We start from the raw sequence: 12,413 nt of genomic DNA on the forward strand, positions 1-12,413 counted from the left end.
AATCATTAGAAACAATATAGGAGTGGTAGCGACGAGTTGAAAATTTATATTTTGTCTTAAGGTTGCTTTTTCTTTTTGAAAAAAAATTATTATCTGCTGCCATGGCACAGAAACGTTTTTGTTTCAAGGCACAGCCCAATTTCAACCCAATGCCCAAAATATCGTGGCTCTCAGCATATACGTAAGTGGCGCCGCCATAGACGACGGCAGTTTTGTGTCTCGCAGGCGTAGAGTGTACGTAGGAGGCTATGGGTTTAGCAGACGACGCCGTTCGTCTCCGTGGGGCTGACGCCTAGCTCATGAGCCTCCGATGATTTCCTTTGCGGTCTTCCCAGGTTCCTGGCGATGTAGCCGTTATCGCAGCGGTTCCAGGAACCGTAGTAAGCAGCACCGCGAATGAACAATTTCATGGACGGTCTGACAGAGCGAGGCGCGTGTTGTTACGGCACATGGTTTGACGCCCTCCGTCTGCAAGTGAAACAAAGTTCGCGTCACGTGGCAATAGGGGCAATGTTGCGACGCGCTTGAATCGCGCGATGTCATGGCTTTGTCTGAGGGAAGCTTTTCTCATTTTCCGTTAAGATCTTCCAATGCGAGCACAGTATGTATCGATCATGTAAAATTAGCCCGAATCACTGCCTCAAATGTAGGACACACGGTAGCGCACCACGTGTAATCAGCTTTACGTGTAACAGGATTATTCACGTACTTACTAGCGAGTGCAGTCCAAAGCTGAGAAGGCGACGCTAAGAAATGAGCTGTCCCGATTCTTCACATCTTCCCAGACGGATTCGCTTCCCCAGCTGCGTGTCGCCGGACGAGCTTTGATGTCGCCGTTTCCTCTCGATTGAGTCGCGCTAAGAGGATTAGCGAAGCAGAGAGCGGCCAGGTGCGCGCCGGCTGGATAATGCTGAAATACGCTTCCGCCTCTTCGGTGTGGCGGCCACGTTGCGTCGCCCTCGCATTGCTTTTCCTTTCCCGCTTGCGCCTCTCTCTCTCTCTCTCGAGGCAAGCACATGAGGATCGGGTTGCCTTTATGAATGCAGTTATAGGAGTGGGTGGCCCGACACCCTGTGCGTCTCCCTATAGCAGCATTGAACTGCGCGATACTTGGTTGCAGCTTCCACACACTAAAGTGCGCACACAGTTTCTCTTTCTGTAGTACCAAGTTCTCACCGCTCGTAGCGGTTTCCTGCGCCGACATCCACGCAGCAAAGTGCGCAAAAAATGAATTGTACACTGTGATCAAGGAAACTTCCAACGTCCCACGCTGAAAACAATACGGGTAGATGAAAGAAAGCTCATGAACACAGACTATTTTTTCAGAGCATAAAGCACCCGCTTGTTGTCTTGAAAGCGTGTAAGCATTCGAAATATAGAGCCTATTTTGTTATAGGGAGGATAGCCGCCTTTCGAAATGTCAGGATAGTCACTTTCCGCAGCGTGTGGTTGCCCAGGGCGTGCGTTCAGTTTGCGCAAGCGTTGCTCAGCTGCCATGCCGTTTCTATGCCCCGTGAGAATACGACGAGGAAAACGAAAGAAAAAAAGCAATGAAAGACTGTCCGCACGTACACCGAGCATCGGCCTCATCGCAGGCAGTACCAGCGTCAAAGCACTGGCGCGTGCGGGCATCGAGAAAGAACATGGCTTGCCACCGGTCTTCAAAGTGGTAGCGCTGCGTGATTTGACACCCCTGTGTGTGTAGATGACGAGCTCGAGGTACGGCGTGGCCAAATCGTCATTCGGGGGTCAGCACTGAGCCCAACATGGCTCGACCCGACTAGTCAGCAGCGTCGTGTTGTACTGCTAGCTTGCTTCATAACGTTGACCAGTTAGACAAATATAGCCCGGGATGTTCATCGGAGCCAACGTTAACATAAAACGAAAATGCGAAAGCTAGCTAAAAACAAAAGCTCAAGAAAAACTGTTTCGTTACGTCTTAGCCCCGGGCACCAGCAGCAATACCCGTTGGACAAATAAAGCTTATTCCTATCCTATCCTACAGAGTGATGTTGTAAGGGTGTCACGGCCAGTTGTAGCTATGAATGAGACGCCGCGTTTAAGCGGCGTTTTATTCAATATATACACTAGTGTGGTTTCACGGACTCTAGGAAAGTTTTCGAATCGAAAATTCTTGGACCCGGGCAACACCAGTCCCTGGCGCCGGAAGTTATTCGTGCACTTCTCTTTACTTTCTTCAGGTTGCTTTCTCTATCGCACGGTGTCACCAAAAGAAGAACAAAAATGAAAAGAAAAGCAGCATCAATGTAGCCGCTAAAAGTGAACAGATAAATTTCAGAATACTTTAGTGTTGCTTCCGTCTTGGGATCAGCTATTATCATTGACTGCGCTCTGCTGTCTCTACCTGTCATTATACTAAACGTAAATTTATGATAAAAGGCAGTGTACTATAGTTAATTAAGGAAAAATGAGACATCCACCTAATCGGAGCAATTGCTACAAAGGAAACCCCTACGGGTTCCCCAAAAGAAATGCCTCACAGTTGAAGAAAAATCCGTCCTGGTCCGGGACTCGAACCCGGAACCACCGCCTTTTTGGGGCAGCCGCTCTACCATCTGAGCTAGCCACGCGGCTAGCAGATAGCAGGGCGAAGTCGAATTTGTCAACAACTCGAAGCAAAGGCAAGGGTTTGACGTAATCGTTCTGCGGAAACCCGCAAGGTGGAGAAAAGTACTTAATTAAGGGAAAATGAGATATCCACCTAATCGTAGCAATTGCTATAATTGCTACGTCAGTGTGCTATAGTATGTCAGAGTCGAACGCCTGCACCATTAACGTCTATAAAACGAAATTACCTGTATAACGAAGGAATGCTTCCGTCCCGGTTATATTGCGAGCTCTGCGGTGCACCACTTCTACAACGAAGTGACCTCTATAACGAACCATTCCAGATGCCCCAAGCACTTAATAACAAAGGCGTTCGACTGTACTCGTAGCTTTGTAAGCTCCCTTTATTCAACTACTGTAAGTTTCCTTTGTTCAACTACTGCGGGTCACGTTTGCTTGTACGTGTGCGGTATTTTCTGAGATTTGCCGTTTGCTTGTTCATGCACCTTATATAAAGGGGGTTCCCAGCCAAATCAGACTCCTCAAGTCGCTGACTCCCCGACACAATACTTGCCTCGCTATAATTTGGACACTGTGGCACCAGGCTGTAAAATGAGTCCCCTATAAGAACAGCTCTTGACAGGAAACACATGCAAATGCATTTGAAAAAGAAGAATAGTATCTTTCTTTTCGCTCCGTTACGCAGAGAAGTGGTGGTTGTCATGTTTTACTTTCATGTTCTCTCTCCTGTCTTTGCAGTTGCTCTTCAAAAAACTTAGCAATGTAGATGCTTGCAGTTTGACGAAATTGCGACTGCTGCTTGTGCTTACACGTTTCTTGCTTAGCAGATGTGTTAATATGGCTCATGCATTGTCTAAATTAACTACACTCCCGCTGCTTTGATTGCAGCTCGACGGACGCTGCATCACTTTGCGGCGGCAGCAGTTTCTACCGTCGGGTTACCTCACGGTTTCCTGTAATCATGTGATCTGCTGCCTTACGCCGCCGAGCGCTCTCAACGGCATGCTCTCAATCACATGACGCGGACTGCTTCCAGAGATGCGGACAGTCGACGTGCTCTGAGACACTTTGTTGTGCTGAGTTGTACTTGTCATAGGATGCAAGATGCCGAGCCACATTAACATCTATTTGCATGCATGCAAGAACGCAGCAGCCGAAATCAGAACAGTAGAAACAATCACGTGAACACCCGTGCGTGTGTCCTTCTGCAATTTGATCCTACTGAGCAAGTGCGTTGAGCACCACATCACGTGCGGTGATTCCAAATGGCTTGTTGCAGGGCAAGTTGGTGCGCTTTACTATCAATAATGTTTAACGGTGCTAACATCACACTGTGCTTGTCTTGTTCTTTGTGTGGTTCATGTTATCGGTGGTTTAAAAGTAATGTACGGTAAACATGCAAAGATGTCTGCGTCACCGCACGAGCCTCAAAACAGCGCAAATCATCCAGAAAAGTTGTACAGTTTCTTGTCTTAATGATCCGCGCAACATGGCCCTGTCCAGACAGCTATTTGCCATATAAACTAGTATCAAGCACGCTGAAAAGTAGATGTAATGGCGCAAATAAAGGCGAGGGTGCGAAGACATTCAAAATGTTCGCCACAAGCGCCGTGTTTTGTGCCTTCAAACACTCGTATATATTTTCTGCGCCATTGCGTCGATTACAATTGTTCCAGCTAAACGAAGCCCCATTACTGTTTCACGCGGGAAACGTTTGGTCCATTTGCTGCGTATTCGGTTCGTCCGTATCAACGAGAGTCATAACTGCATGGCACGCGCACGGGCGCACGCACCTGCATGCACGATCACACCATAGCACAACTCACGCACGTGTGCACGCGCTCGCCGACACGAACGCGGTGTTTTTTTCTTTCGCAGCTCAACTACGAGGAGCCGAACGAGGCGGCGCCCTACGAGGCGGACTTCGACGGCGGGTCCTCGTCGGACACGTCAGCAGCGCCGGCGGCATCGTCCGTCGGGGGCGGCTCGGAGGCAGACGCGCAGGTGATGGCAGCCTCCTCGGCGCAGGTATACCCACCCATGCCCTCGCGTCAGTTTCTACGCTCACTGCTGAGGTTCGGGCGATGACCGATATACCACAATCTACGCGTGCCAGTACAACTGATTGCGGGAAGACGCCGTTGGATACAACGGGGCTCTCACGACGCTGGGACCAACCGCAATGCGTTTAAATCATTCTTTTGTTGCACAACTATTCAAAAATGAAGATGCATGCATTATTTCGTTGCGGTTATGTCGCAGTCATGAATGAGGCATAACCGCCAACGATCCTGTTCGATTATACTCTTCCCCATGTACGCACTATAGCTCACTATTCTAAAAAAGTGCCATTTGACTCTGCTACTTGAGATGGCAGTGTTATCAGCCGAAATCTGTCCGAAGGCGTTCCAAGCATACGTAATGTAAGAGAGAGAGTAAAACTTCATTTATTTAACGTAAGAGACTGTGGGAACAACTTGCAAACACGCGCTGATACATCCTCTGGGCGACGTACCTGGCGACACAGTTTGTGATTTGCTCGAAACTTCATCACCACATCAACACTCTGAAAGAGCACTAGCTACATGACTGCGGGAAGACGGACAACACCACCCCAGTATCCCCGCTGCTTACACTTTCCGTCGAGACAACAGTGACGAACTTCTGGTTTGTCATCAATGTGCACTTCTTAGGCAAAGGACATCGCAGAAAACATTACCGAGACACCAATGGTTGTCTCCAGTTGCGGTGGTTCCACTGCTCCGCTTTCCCAATTTTGTTCCTTCTGTGCGTAAGAGTACCAGTTTTCATTTAGATTTCATGTTTCGTTGATATATTCGAAAGTGCTTACTTCTTAATCTAGCAGTCAATAATCAGGGCCCGCGTTCACGAAGTTTCTCTTACGTAACAGCGCTTTCCTCATTGGCCGTCGTTGGTGCGCCGTTCGTTCACAAGTACAGTCAACGCGATAAAGAGATGATCGTCGCGGCAATGGCTAATCGCCGAAATCTCCGCTTGAGAGATGTGAGAGCAGAGACAGAAGTCTTGATCCTAGGTGAGCGAAGGAGCATGACTTCTCAGTCGTGGAACAAGGAAAAATTGCTCCAAATCGGTGTACAATGTGCCATTGGCTATACCAGGTATAAGGCGGCACTTTTTCTGCACGTCGGGGCCGCACTTAGTAGCGGTCACATTTACTGCACTTTCCCTCGCGCGTAACCGAACCGAAATGCATTCCATGAACCCTCGACGCTCCCACTGCGGAACTTCTTGACGCGCAGGGCAGCCTCACGTACGAACAAGACCCCACGTCGGTGAACTGGGAGGACGAGCCCCAGGTGTCGGTGTCAGCCATCGATGTGGGCAACCTGGAGGCCGCCTGCGAACCACCGGCCGCCGAGGAAGAAGACGAGGCGCCTCTGCGTCTGGCAGAGGAGCGCGAAGACTCGCTGCAGATGGCCATCAAGTGCTTCGCGCTCTTCTCGTACGAGGTATGTGCACGCGGTCATCCTTTCTCACTGCTTGTACGAACTCGTGGCTGCATACAACGAAGCTCATTGTGGCACGGTCGTGCAAAGCGTGTTCGTGGTAGAATGGCAGACAGCGTGGTCGCTGTGTATGCGGCGGCGAACGAACAACTCCGTAAGCACAGCGGTTCTTCAGCGCCAAAGTGTCCACGGCCGTCGAAGGCCTTCGGCAGTTGATGCGCGTTGATTCTTTCCTCAGCTGGATGGTACTTAAAAGACATGTTGCTTGCCGCAAGTCAAAAGACACACAAAAGGAAGACACATAGAAGACAACACGGGCGGCACTTCCGACTGGTTTAGTTTGGGCGGTGACCCAGGAATGTATATACACATACACGCATGCGCACGCAGTTCACGAACCAATGTTATCCAGCGACTTGTTTGTGTTTTGTGTGTGCTTTAACTTGCGGCAAGAAACATGTCTCTTAGCAAGCACCAACTAGGCCAACAAGCAGTTCTGTTGGATGGTATTTGTAATTCTCGAGCAGGCGCTGCCCGTATACAGCGTAGTAGAGGTCAACGCGTCACTTGAGCACGGCGTCATGCTGAGCGCAACTTTCGCCATAGGAATTAGATTGCGGCCTCTCATTATGCGCAGCATTATACGCTAGTCAGGACAATAAGAAAGTGTTCGTATTTCTCCTCAGTACGGCAGGAATGCAGTTATGATTTCAAGTCCTCTACGTAGGTTCGACGGCTTTAGCCCTGCCGCGTTGTCCCACACGCTGCACAGTATACAATATGTAGTGATTCGCGGTCTTGCACCTGCTCCGTTTTTCGGGAAGGAAATATCTGCCGTACGGTCGTGTGCCGTTCTGTACAGTATTTGCGCTGACTAAAGCTCTAGCGCCTATCGTTTCCCGTCCGATAACATACGCGCATTTCTAGGAATGCTTCCAGTCATTAAAGGTGCTCTAAAGAGAAAAATGACTGGTTCTGTTTCAGTAAGACAATGTTGAAAACATCCGTCTTACCGCGATAAGACGGTCGGTAGGCCTGCAAAAAGCACAATAACAAAATAAGGGCGCCTCCTTCAAGTTCCCACGCCAGCTAGCTGTGACGTCATGGATTTCGACAGGGCCCTCTACATGCTTTAGTGCTGAAGATAGACTACATTGTGTTCTAAGTGTGCTAAAGATTGAATAAGGCGAGTTTCGGAAACTTTTCCTGAGCCAACTTGGTCTAAATGCGAAAAAGAAATACTTCGAGATTAGTGACATCACAGCGACGTACCGGCGTTGGGGATGCGGCGCGAAATTCAAAAATTGAAACTTTGACCTTCATTTTATTTTCCAATAATCAACCTATTATTTCAAAATTAATGACAACAGAGTTTTAAAAGAACACTTTATCCGTCGAAACTGATTCATTGTTTTGCTGTGGTGCCCTTTTAACTGCTCTGCAATAAACGAGACAGCGCAAACAGCTTAAAAACAAGCCTTCTGTTTCCTGGATAAAGGAGGTCTGGACAAGAAAAGAAACAAAAGGAATTTTATTTACAGCATGGCTGCTAGGGAGAGTGTGTTTTAATAGGTTCTGGAGAGGGTTGCCTGCCTGTGTGCCTAGCATGCTACTCGATATGAATAGGGTGAAAAATGAAACGATGTGCGCAGTTCACAACAAAAATACACGACATAGACGAAACACAACACTTAGCACGCAGCTAGAGTGCCTCATTGAGACCAATGTCAGATAAACAAAGCTATGGTAGCCAGGAAAGAAAGTACCCTTTTCTGTGTCCAACGTAGGTCTTCATAACAAATGAGCTGCCAGTTTAGGCGACTCTGGGGAAACCACATCGTTCGCAACAACCTCGCCGGCCGACGAGGTGGTCTTACCGTTGAAAAGAGCTCTAACGGTAAGAGAAGCTTCAGCGGCTTTCGCAGGGCAGATCCATTGCGCAGCTTAACCAAGCGAGCCCTGACGTTACCGTCGCGTCCCTTCATAACTTCTGGAGCTCCTCCACGTTTGACAGTTAGGCTTTTCATCATGGACGAGGACCAGGTCATGGACTCATAGCGACCTCCGGCGTTTCCAAAATGGGAAAACTTTAGCTGTTGTTCCTGGTGTAGCCGCTATCTAGTTATCTTTTTTTAATATACGGTAGTTCTTGATGTGGACCGATAGCTGTAAAATCAGTAGGTCTGTTCCCAGTTAGGAAAAGTGAAGGCGTGGGAACTTCAGCTTCCGTAGGATTTGATGTTATGCAAGATAGTGGTCGACAGTACTACTGCTTGTACTTCAGAATATGCGGCAGGCAGCTCTTTGAAAGTAAGTCTTACTCTGCGAATGATCTTACAAAGAGAATATTTGACAACGCAAAATAACATCTCCCAAAATTACCCCACCCGCTGCTATTTCGATGATGACCTTCCACTTTATGCGTTTCTCTGAGAAGTGGCTCTCCAGTTCTTCATTAAATAGCATGATAACTATTGGAGGAAATGTGAAAGCGTTCTCTGTGTAAATCATTTCAGGTATTGCACGGCAAGCCGTGAATCCTTGCAAAAAAAATGGCTCTGCTGATACATACCAAATTAATGACACTAGTCTCAGCACATATGAATAGTGCAACGCGTGTTTTAGAAGGAAGTGAGTAGACTTGGTACACAAACGTGCTGCAAGTTTTATCTCGAGGCTTTTAAAAGGCTCGTAGTGTTAGTAAATGTGGTTCGTGTCATGCAAAAGCATTGGGGCATAACTTTAGAGCAATTTTCCCAGCCGTGCTTCGAGAAAAGTGCCTGCAACTTCAAGCCTTAACTGTATCATATTTCTGAGTCGTGCAGCCCTAGACTCGGCCAATAGAAGCTCAGAGTGTACGCATTGTTTGTCTTTTATCGCTAGGTAGGCGTAAGCCACGTAAGCTCTCTGATTGTCGTCACAAAGTATGCGTAGCTGCCGTTCGGGAACACCTGACTAGCACGACTGGCTCTCAAGGCGCGAAGTTCGTGTAAATCAGGGCGCCACCCTTTGCTGTGTGTTGAATGTCGTCAGGCGATGCCGCATCCTAGACTTCGGTTAGTTTCCATGTTTCTTGAAAAAAGTATACGTGGCCTGTGTTGTAAACGTCGCAGTGTATTCAGGGGGATGAAATATGCTTGCCGCGGCGAGTAGCACTGCCCCCTTTGCATTTGACTCCCTGTCTAAGGTACAAGTACAGAGTTCGTATAGGCATTGCGTCCTCGTTTTGTGTATACACATGTCAGAGAATCTTGACTGCAAGACCTGAGACAGCCATTTCTTTTCTTTCAGTAAAAAAGTTGTCTCAAACGTTATGAATTATAAGCCTAGTTCCTGTGTCGCATGCCTCCAGCTTCGATGATTTTATTTCCATGGTGGAAAATCATTTCAGCATCTTTCTCCGTACGCTCTCCAACTAATAGGTCACCACCATAACATGAGCGTGCCAAAAGCATAGCTATGTCTTGTAAAACGTATTTTATAGACTCTCAGTAGTGCTTCAAGGTAGTATTAAGCAAGAACGGACTTACTGCCCGGCCAAATGGTAACCTGGTCATCCTACACTCCTTGATTTCCGGTTTAGGGTCTTCTGCAGAGGGAGCTAGGGACTTGAACAAACAAAGTCTAATGGTGTTTCTTTCTTCAGTTTCAATGCTGTTCTGGAGAAAAGCCTTTTCTATGTCAGTAGTATAAAGAGCGACGATGTACAGCAGGAAGCGAAGCAGTAGTTCTACAAGATCTTCAATAAGCTTCGGCCGTTTATCGAGTTGCTCATTCATGGCTGTGCTTCCAAGGTCATGTGAACACGCATGAAATACATTCTTAAACAAATTTGCACCATCTGGGGTGTATATTTGCCAGACAACAATAATCGTCATTTGTCTTGCTTGCGTTTCCTTTCTTGAAAACGCTTCGCTCGTTACTTTCCTGTCGAGAATGCTATGTCATGCTGATAACGCGCATGCCGTTCGTAACTTGGAAGTATCCGGCTCGCAGCGTTAAAGAAAGGAAATGAGGGCAAGACAGATGACGATTATCGTTGTGTGTCAAATATACACCCCAAAGGTTGCAGCTGTTTTTAGAGTGTAGCACTAGGCTCGCTTCGGACTACAGGAATATGCGGCATATAATAAACGGGTGAATTTTCGTGCACGTTTCTCGGTGCATGCTCAGCGTGTTCCAGCTTGACGTAGTTGCGGATAATGCTGCCGTACTATCAGCCGAAGTGCGGATTGCGCATTTCTTTCTTTCCGGTGGTACCAAGTCGTTTCGGAGATTAAGCTTTGTTGTCTTCAAGGCCACTACAGTTCTGTTTTCAAAGAAGAGCAACGTGGTATCGTCCATTGAGAAAGTTTAGGTCCGATTTAATATCTTTCATGACGATCTCACCTCTTTGATAACCATCGTCCTGCATACTGATGCTTTCCAGTTTGCGAAATTCCCGTAAGACGTCTTTAGTTGACTCTTATAGTGTACCGACACCAAGGTGCTTGCGTTTTTACACTGCCAGCAGATTCGCAGCACACACATTGCGATTAGTACAGAAACGACGATGGCAAATGTGGTACACACGCAGCGATAGCATAGCTCTGTCAAGGTGTAATCTTAAACCACTGTTTCCTCATACTCTGCGGCTCCTGCTGATAGCTCTTTACGCACTCTGCCGATGAGTCCTAATCCTTCGTTTAAGTGTCATGTAAACTTGTGACTTCAGAGACTTCCTTCGTTTCGCGCATTTAGACGAAGGGAGGTAGCCGCCAGTAATAAGAACAGCTATGGCGTTCGGCAATTTCGCAGGCGAAATTAGCGCGCCCACTTTCCGAACAGCGCCACCCAGCGATCTTAGTCCTCCTTTCGCTTCCATACCACCTGCTCTCGCAACTACCGCTTAAACTTGGAGCACATGCCTCTCAGTCAGCAATGGAGACAAATCGGATAAGAACCTTTCGCTTAAAGCGCGTTCCTCCAAACTTACGTTCTCAATCTCGTGTGGCATACGGCAGGGGAAGCTGCGAGAAGGAGGCGGGGAAGGGCAGCACGTTGAAAAGTAGCTGGCAGCGTTCGAGGAGCGGCACTTCTTCAGAAAGGTGTGAAGCATTTCCGAGAAGAGAGCTCTCACCACGACCGTCCTCGGTATAGATCGGCGCTTTCGGAACGGGCAGAGTGGAGCGGTCGGCGGTGATGGATCAAGCGCCGCGGCCCGGCGCGCGAGAGATGCGGCGGCCATCCGTCACGGCTCCTGGACGGACGCAGAAATCCCCCGGAATCCGGCCGCCGCCGTTCTCGGCGAAGATGGCGACCGGGGTCGCCCCCTCCGGGACACGCCGCGCGTCGTGCTTCCGCTGCCTCGGCGATGCCACCGGGGCTCTTTCTCGGCTGTGCTTCCTGCTTGCATTCTCGAACTACGAGCCGGTTCCTGTCCGAGAAGTTGCTTTCTTTTTCTCGAATCACGGAAGATTTGTCGCCAGGGATGTCGGGTGCGTGCGTATGCCCACCCCGCTTTCCTTTTGTTGCCCCCTCTTGTTCGCTTCGTTGTACTACATTTATTTATTCCAATAATTCCGAAGTAGACGGAGTTCACCCAACGTTTCATATTTTCTGTTCTGTGGGCAAGCGCTTTGCCTAGTCGTCGAATGCAGCGGAGCGACCCGGAAGCTTTCTAACTGAGGCCACGCGATTGTCTCTCGCTATACGTTAGAGAGCGAAATTTCTATTTCCTGAAACCCGGCGCTTTCCTGTGGGCGTGTTTCTCGGCGAGTAGGCGAACGACTGGTCGTGACGCATACGAATCGGATTGTACGCAAGGTCGATCCAAATAGGTCCTGAGGCTTCGGGCGAAAAGCGGTTCAGAACAAACTGTCACCGACATCAGCAAGGGTGGCTATGAGCGCAGCGATTGAAGCGCGACTATGTTAGGAGGGAACAAACATTGGGAAAGATAACAGCGTTTTTTTCATTAAAGGGAAACACAGATTCATTCAACGAAAATAAAATTCCTTATCAATTTTATATATGCGTGACGAGTAAAGAAATGACAACTCTATTTTATTTTATCATTATCAATAAATGCCTTTTTTCAGCGCCCATCGTAAGAGAGGACATTGACGCCGCTATCACTTGCGATGGAATGCATCTCTTGAAGTGTTCAAAAAGGCGCGCTTGTAAAGTATAGTTCATCTGTTACAATACACCTCCCTCACACGTTGTGTTGTTTTGCCTGTCGACGTTTGTCTGAATTTGGTCACGCGGGTAGCTTCATCGACTCTCAACTTGTTCAGTCAAAAGTAGTGAGTTACGACCGCCAGATAACCCGCCGTGGTTGCTCAGTGGCTATGG

General features: G+C 48.2%; 2 protein-coding genes across 7 annotated transcripts in view; one reads left to right on the forward strand and one right to left on the reverse strand.

Moving 5' to 3' along the window:
• LOC135895998 (polyunsaturated fatty acid 5-lipoxygenase-like) overlaps positions 1-12,413 on the reverse strand; it is a 443,319-nt gene that overhangs the window by 216,206 nt on the left and 214,700 nt on the right. The window lies entirely within an intron of this gene.
• The window catches only part of nwk (nervous wreck), a 179,391-nt gene that overhangs the window by 104,839 nt on the left and 62,139 nt on the right, over positions 1-12,413 (forward strand). For 5 of the 6 annotated variants that reach the window (XM_065424270.2, XM_065424274.2, XM_065424271.2 and 2 more), the window contains 2 exons: positions 4,468-4,617; positions 5,871-6,080. In XM_065424270.2, coding sequence (XP_065280342.2) covers positions 4,468-4,617; positions 5,871-6,080 — 360 coding nt within the window. The remainder of the gene's footprint in view (positions 1-4,467; positions 4,618-5,870; positions 6,081-12,413) is intronic. The other variant, XM_065424272.2, reaches the window with a different exon arrangement.

This window comes from Dermacentor albipictus, chromosome 3, assembly GCF_038994185.2.
Source record: "Dermacentor albipictus isolate Rhodes 1998 colony chromosome 3, USDA_Dalb.pri_finalv2, whole genome shotgun sequence".
NCBI classification, from domain to species: Eukaryota; Metazoa; Arthropoda; class Arachnida; order Ixodida; family Ixodidae; genus Dermacentor; species Dermacentor albipictus.